Consider the following 7,389-nt stretch of genomic DNA (forward strand, 5'->3'; position numbering starts at 1 on the left):
GGACTCTCAACCACTGCACCACCAGGGAAGCCCCTAAGTAACTCTTGACCATATGCTGTCACGTGTGGCTTTCCCACTCAAATGAACAATTTCTGAGCACCAGCTGTGGACCAGGAACTGTGGGAAGTTCAGTCCTGACAACAATGATGACTTATTCAGCTCTCATGGAGCTTCTGAGGGCATGGGGTTCATTTACTCCGAGGCTGAGTTCTGTGAGACACCATATCCTCCTTCAAAGTCCCCAGGGTCTCCATGGTTGATTCACTAGGATCTGCACTAGTGAATCATCCCTTCACTTATGCCACCCACCCGGAGCTGAGGCTTTGCCCCAAGCCCCCTGCTCCTTCCTTGCCCAATTTCTTCCCTCCTTCTCAGGACCCATGAAACCTAAGCCCCCTTCCCATCTCCCCCGCCAATCCCCAACAGGGGTCACAGCTCCTCTGTATCGTCAGAATGGAGCGCTGGGGCGGGATCTGTTTCCCCCGTGTCCTCATTGAAAATGTAGACAAGAAGGGAAGGAGTAGCATTGCTCCCTTGGCCTTAACATGCAACCCTGCAGACCGTGCCCCTGGCTGGGGACACAAGTGAAGTAAGTGAGCCGGCGACGCCTGAATCTGGTGGGGATGGGGGTCAGAGCCGCAGACTTCCCTTTACGTCCCATCCAATCCTTTCGGTCCTTCGATAGTAAAGACAATTGGAATTATAACTGTAATAACAATAGCTAACATTCATGGAGATTTGCTGAGCCAGTGTGTTAAAGCGCTCTATGTGGCCTAGCTCATTTGACCCTCACAGCAGCTTTATGAGCTAGCTTTTATTTTTATCTCCATTTCCCAGATAAGGAAACCAAGTTTTCTCCCCCAGGGAGGACAGAGGGTAGATTATTAAGCTACAACTGAAAGCAGAAGGGAAGGATGAGCAAAGATGACAAGAGCTTCCAGAAACACTCCCTTTCTCTCCCTGCCCCTTCTTTTTCCCCAGGGTCTCTTCATTCCCACTTCTAGAAGAAATGAAGTTAGAAGAGAAAGAAACAAAAATAAATACAAGGAAAAATAAACATAAGGAACTAAAGGCACATCCTTGGTGCTACAATGAGTGATGCTACCCCCCACCCCCTGCCCACCAAGGCACCAGCAGCAGGGGATGGGCCAGCTATTGGGAAAGAAAGGAGGGGCTTGCCCTACCTCTATAGCAACAACCTTTCCAGAGCTTCCAAAGATCAGAGTCCAAATCCCCCCCACCCCATTGGGTGGCCCAGAAGAGTTCCCTTGCCCAACCTTCCAACCTGGAGGGCCTCTCACAGGGGCCCATTCATTACCTGGCCAGAAGCAGGTTAACTCCTCCCCCAGCTCAGCCCCCTTCTCCCAGGCTGACAGCTCTGCAGGCTGCGTTGGCCCTCACTCCATTCTCCCCTTTGCCCCAGGAAGGGGAAGGGTCCCAAATCTATTAGCATAGCAACTAGGTAAATGCAGACGGAAGCCTCCCAACCCCATGGCTGACCCTTTATTACCCAGGCCTCTGGTTTGTCTTGCCCCAGACTCTTGATCATGCTGGGTAGCACTTCCCCAAGATGAGGGTCCTTTAGGATGCTGCCATCACTTGTCCCTAGGGAGTTGCCTCCTCCAGCACAAGGATCCAGGCTCCTGCTGCAAAGCTCTGCTCATATCCTTTAAGGAAACTCTCAACCCTTCTCCCACGTCACTGGTTCTTATTGTGTCTACTCCCTGAAAGATCTCCAGTTACTGAAGCACATAAAAGGTACCAGCATGGATGAGTCCAAACCTAAGTCACGGGCAGCATTCATGAGCATAGTTTATATTTCCATAGTGCCTCCCCTTGGTCCTCACACCCACTGGGCAGTGGCCCAAGCCCCTTCCGCCTCTCCTCCTCCAGCACAGGGTCTCCACACTCCGCCAGGCCCAGCTGAGCTGGGCTTGGCTCCTCCCCTGAGCCCCAGGTGGCCCCATCACAACGCTCACCCCACCCCCAGCTGCCCCCGAGTGTGTTCACATTACCGTGTAGGTGCTCCCAGAGGCTGCCGGCTTGTCCAGGAACAGTAGTTCCTTCTCTGAGAAACAAGAGAGGTCAGCCAGACCCCGTCGCCAAGCCAGCGGACAAGTGGAGGTGGGCGGGGAATCCAGGCAGGAGCGACCTGGCACTTCCTTTTCCCGGCAAAGTCCTGCCTCTCAGCTGCCCTAAGGAGGGGTGGGGAGTCTGTCCCTGTCTATTGGCAAAGTCCAGCCAAGGTGAGGGGAGGATCGCAGGAGTCAGTGGACTAGGTCTACTACTTAGGTCTAGGACTAGTAGTCTAGGTCTGGAAGGGAGGGGACAGAGGGAGACAACCTGGGTACAGGTGAGACCTCTCTAGAGTGCCCTCTGCTGGTCAGTGACTGTCCCCCACCAGAGACTATTAAAACGGAACAAGGTAAGAGGAACCCTAACCAGGGTTCCTCAAACTGTAATGTGCACCAACCGCCTGAGCGACCTTGTTAGAATGCAGGTTCTGATCCCGTTGGTCTGGGGTGGGGCCTAAGGTTCTACATCTTAGAAGCCCCCAGGTGATGCCATTGCGGCCTGTCCAGGGGGCTTAGACAATACCTAGCTCTACACCCGTCCTGCACAAATATGATGGTGGAGGCACCGAGTTAATGAGCCACAGCTGCTGGCGGCATTGGGGCACAGCCATATCTGCTCCCTACCCAGCGCTCTTTCCACTGCCCACAGGGATGCTGCCACTTGGGGGAGAGTTGAACTTCAGGCCGTCCGCCAGCCTGGTCCTTCCTTTGACACTCTGCTGCTGGAATGAAAGCTCCCTGTGCAGAGGGATGTTTTTCCAGCCATTTGCTCTGTATCCTCGGCTCTCAGTACAGCCTGATCCAAAGTAGGTGTTCAATAAAGACTCGAATGAATGAATGGGCCAGCTGAGAGAAAAGGGGAGGCATTTTGGATCCAGACTGCCAACACTGAATCCAGTGACCCACCTGCTGGCTGTGTAATCGTAGGCTGGTTTCTCAACCCCTCTGAGCCTCACTCCCCTTGCCTATCAAATGCACATAATAATATTTACCTTGCGAGGGATAATGATGGTCATTATTGAGCTAATAAATATAAAGTGCACACCACGAAATGGTTACTCAGTAAGTGGTAACTTGTCACTGTGGTCTGGCCTCCTGCAGCGGAGGTCACTCCCCCAGCCCCGAGGTGATCGTCTACCATGGAAAATAAGTAACTCCTGCTGCTTTCGTCTCAGTTAATGATTCTCTAGCCTCTCGTCCCTGACTGCAACCCCTCCCGTGGGCTGCCTTCCCCGGGAGGAGGGCATAAACACCTCCCAGGGGTGCCCAGGTCCCCAACGTGGAAAGATGGGGCAAAGGAATGGTGGAGAGCAGCCAGCCTGGGGAGAGGACCTCATGTCTAAAGGACAAGCAAGGAAGAGGTGCTCAGCACTTTGATAGGAATGAAGAGCAGACGTGTTGAACTTTGCTGGACAAAGCTCTGAGTCACACAGGAGGCTGGCTGCCTTTTCCTCTGAGTCATGAGGTTCTAGGGGTTTGTGAAACAACTGTCAAGCTCAACTCCAAGCCAACTAGCAGGCAATAACCAGGGGCTGTGTCCATGTCTCATGAGATCATTTCTGAAGTTGGTGCTTGCCTCACTGGGGACAGCTCCAGTTACAGCCCCAGTTCCAGGGAAATCTGAGGGTCCCCACTGCCGCCGCGGACACAAAGCTGGCTCATGGGATGCAGTGACTACAGGCATGAGTAGCCTGGCAGCCTGGGGCTCAGCTGTCACAAGATGTCCGGGTCTCACAGCACCAACACCTCAACAGTTCCATCAAGGGGACTCCTCCAGAGGCCGGGTCTAGCAGACCAGGGCCTGCCCTGCTGAGACGAACGCTTCCGGGCCATGCAGGCAGCAGCCTGGACTCCCCAGCCAATGTCACCACCCTTGTCCCTGGAGAAAGGCAGGCCAGCTAGGAGCCCCCCTCCACCCTCCTCCCATCCCCAAGCCTCCTCTGCCCTCCACACATCTTACATCCCCGGCACTCAGTCTGCGAGGTGTGCTGCCTGAGGTAAGGAGAACACAGGCCTAGGAATAAATAAAGGGGCGCCAGGAGTGGGGAGGACAGGAAAAAGGGAAGCAGGGTCAGGGGGCACCTCCAACACTGGATAGAAAAGTAGAAAACACAGACATAGAGACACAGGAAGGCAGAAGGTGAAGAAATGGACAGTGAGAAGCAGAGAAAGATAAATAGAAAGACGCAGAGGCAGACAGGGTGGTTCTCCCTGTCTCCAGCACCTCCAGGACATGTTCACGGACCCTTGACAGGAAAGGATGGAGTAGGCAGTCACTCCAGACACTGAGAATAACCACATTTTTTTTCCTTCTAATCCTGTCAATCATGGGGAGGAGGCTGAAATATCACGGGCGAATGAGAAGCATGGTATTGGGTGGGGTCCTTGGTTGGAGGAGGGTCTGTGCATCATCCCACATGCGAAGGACATGCAAAGCTACATGCAAATGAGTATGGCAGTGTTTTAATCAAAGACCAAGCGGTGGTTTCCTTGAGAAGTCAGGCCACGAAAAAATCTGGGTGGTTGTGTTTGTGGCCCCGACCCTCTGGAAACAGAGGGATGGAGGGGGAACCTCCCCCAGCTCCTGAGGGGAAGATGAGAACTTTGGAGAAAGGAATCTACAGTGTCACTCGGCTGAGTTTGCATTTGGGCGGGAGCTCGGGCAGGGTGGGCCCCTGGGGTTTGCTGGTCTGGTATAGCGAGATAAGCCCGGGGCAGTTGGGCAGGCCAGTTCTGGACTAGAAAAGACCCCCAAGGATCTCTGGCTCCTGCCTTCCAAATGTGGTTCTTCCAGGTTGGTTATGTCAGCTTGGTTGAGTTCAGTCTGAGACACTGTCCCCATCGAGGGACTGCTATGTACCTGGCCAAGTGCCACCCACTGAGAGAGGCAGAAAAGACGGGCCTACCTGGACCTGAGATCCAGGAGCCAGACACACGCTGGGGGAGAGGAGTCCTTCACTGAGAAGCACTTATCAATACTAGACAGTACACTCCCAGTGCCAAATAAGCAGTGTGGAGAAAGGAAGTCCATGGAGGGTGGAAAAGGGGAAAGGCAGTGTGGGCTCAGAGGAGGATGATGTTTGCTCACCCAGTGGGGCTTCTATGAAAGATAAATAGAAAGATGCACAGGCAGACGGGCTGGTCAGCCCTGTCTCCAGCACCTCCAGGACATGTTCGTGGACACTTGACAGGAAAGGATGGTGTAGGCAGTCACTCCGAACACTGAGAATAACCACATTTTTTTTTTCCTTCTAATCCTGTCAATCATGGGGAGGAGGCCCAGGCCAGGCCTATGAGGGGCCCAGGCCAGGGAAGAGTGGCAGGTAGGAGGAGACAGACGGGCAGACACGGGGAAAGGACTAGGAGAAGGCCACCGTCAGTGTGTTCTCTCCCTCCCCAGACTGTACCCCCTCAAGGAGAATGTGGCCTCAAGGGGCCGCCTTTGTGGCCCTGCCCCTCCTGGGGCCCACCCTGGTCTGGCTGCTCACCCATCATTGGATGTCTGGTTGGTGTGACAGCCTGAGAAAGCTGCCCTGGTGCCCATCCCACAGAGTCTTGTTGCTGGTGTGGACAGCCATCTACTCTATCACGGGGTGAGTGTCTGTTTCTCATGCCCTGGGGTGGGAACAAGTCTCCTATCCCTGAATTGCTGCCGTACACTGACCTCTAAAGAGATGGTACCTCATCTTGACTCTTCTGGGGTGTCCCCTCTGTGCCTGCCTCGGATTCCAACCCCTCCCTCTTCCTCTACCCTCTCCCAGTATCCCCATCCCTTCCCCCACCTGCCCCCACCCCCGGCCCTCAAATGATGCCTAGACCCACTTACCCCGATTTCAGCCCACAGGGATTCCCTCTTGGTAACCAAAAGGCCCTAAGCCAGAGGGCTTTCTCCTTTTACCATAGAACACCCTCCTCTGAGCGTTTCTGCCACCATCTCTCCATAGATATGCCTCCTACCTTGTGTGGAAGGACCTGGGAGGGGGCTTTGGGCGGCCCCTGGCCCTGCCCCTCGGCCTCTATGCTGTGCAGCTCGCCATCAGCTGGACTGCCCTGATTCTCTTGTTCACAGCCCACACCCCCGGTCTGGTAAGGCGCCAGTGCTCAGCAGTGGAATAGGGTAGGGGAAGATGAGGCCACCAGGCCCCAGAAGCTGATAGCACAGCAGGTCAATCAGGTGTGGGCAGGTAACGGTTGGGCAGACTTCTCTGAGCTTCCGTGGCATGCACAGAGCGCTGGGAACTTGGCTCGCTAGGTCCAGGGTGCTGCAGAAAGGTCGAGGGCCGGTTCCCAGGGCAGCCTGCCTGACCGCCCTGCCTCTGCCCAGGCCCTGCTGCACCTGCTGCTGCTCTTCGGGCTGGTGGTGAGCACGGCACTGATCTGGCACCCCATCAACAAGCTGGCTGCCCTGCTCCTGCTGCCCTACCTGGCCTGGCTCACCGTGGTTTCTTCCATCACCTATCGCCTGTGGAGGGACAGCCTTTGTCCAGAACACCAGCCCCAGCCCACGTGGGAGAAGCGTGACTGAGGCAGGGGGCAGGAGACAGGAGGGAGGGCCAGGGTGGGAATAAAGGAGACCTCAGGCAGGGCTGTGGAGCTAGGGTGGGGACAGGGGAGGGCGGGGGGAGGTGGCAGGGCTTGATGAGTCCCTGAAGGTGACTCGCTCCAATGTGGCCACTGTCCTAGGTCGCCTGGTGCCACTTTCCATTAGGATTCAGAGACATGGGAAAGGAGGGTAACTTATTTCACACTTAATATAAAATAAGAAATTCTGTATTAATAAGAATTAATTTGGTAGTATCAACAAATAAAATCCTAATATCTTTGAGGGTATGATGTGAAATGTATACTTGAGTGTATGAGGTCCAGGGCTGCAGGGTGGGAATAGACGTGTCTGTACATCTGTGTGCACGTGCACACGTGAATGAAGGTGTGAGCGCACGTGTGGGAACAGTGGGCACACTATTTCCGCTCACATGCCCTCACAAACCTGACCCCAAAATTTAGGACTTGGATTTTTTTTAACAGATTTTTTTTTTTTTAGTCACACTGCAAGGCTCGTGGGATCTTAGTTCCCCAACCAGGGATCGAACCCTAGGCCCCTGGCACAGAAAGCGGCAAGTCCTAACCACTAGACCGCCAGGGAATTCCCAGGACTTAAATTTTTAATTACCTGAAAAGTAAAGTGTCTTTGAAAAGTTACAGAAAATCAAAACCAAAAAGTAGATAAAGTAAAAAAGGATACCAATTATACTTGTCAAACTATATATTATATTGATTATATATTTTGTATTATGTATCATATATAAATATAAAT

The 7,389-nt window shown here is 53.7% G+C and overlaps 2 protein-coding genes across 2 annotated transcripts in view; one reads left to right on the forward strand and one right to left on the reverse strand.

Annotated features, from left to right (window-relative positions):
• The window catches only part of UNC5CL (unc-5 family C-terminal like), a 10,707-nt gene extending 8,633 nt beyond the window's left edge, over positions 1-2,074 (reverse strand). Inside the window, exon 1 of the mRNA XM_007458183.1 lies at positions 2,016-2,074. The gene's annotated coding sequence lies outside the window, so the exon portion shown is untranslated. The remainder of the gene's footprint in view (positions 1-2,015) is intronic.
• A 728-nt stretch (positions 2,075-2,802) lies between these two features.
• On the forward strand, positions 2,803-6,600 carry TSPO2 (translocator protein 2). Its single transcript, XM_007458312.1, has 4 exons — positions 2,803-2,881; positions 5,476-5,668; positions 6,020-6,161; positions 6,400-6,600. The coding sequence occupies exons 1-4, from the start codon at positions 2,803-2,805 to the stop codon at positions 6,598-6,600; spliced, it is 615 nt and encodes a 204-aa protein (XP_007458374.1).
• The last annotated feature ends 789 nt before the right edge of the window (positions 6,601-7,389 follow it).

Source organism: Lipotes vexillifer, unplaced genomic scaffold (genome assembly GCF_000442215.2).
Source record: "Lipotes vexillifer unplaced genomic scaffold, Lipotes_vexillifer_v1.1 scaffold4, whole genome shotgun sequence".
NCBI lineage: Eukaryota > Metazoa > Chordata > Mammalia > Artiodactyla > Lipotidae > Lipotes > Lipotes vexillifer.

Coding starts and splice junctions, on each gene's coding strand:
- TSPO2 (XM_007458312.1), top strand. CDS start 2,803: ATGAAAGCTCCCTGTGCAGAGGGATGTTTTTCCAGCCATTTGCTCTGT. Junction 2,882..5,475: donor TCAGTACAGCCTGATCCAAA/GTAGGTGTTCAA, acceptor CTCCCTCCCCAG/ACTGTACCCCCTCAAGGAGA. Junction 5,669..6,019: donor GCCATCTACTCTATCACGGG/GTGAGTGTCTGT, acceptor ATCTCTCCATAG/ATATGCCTCCTACCTTGTGT.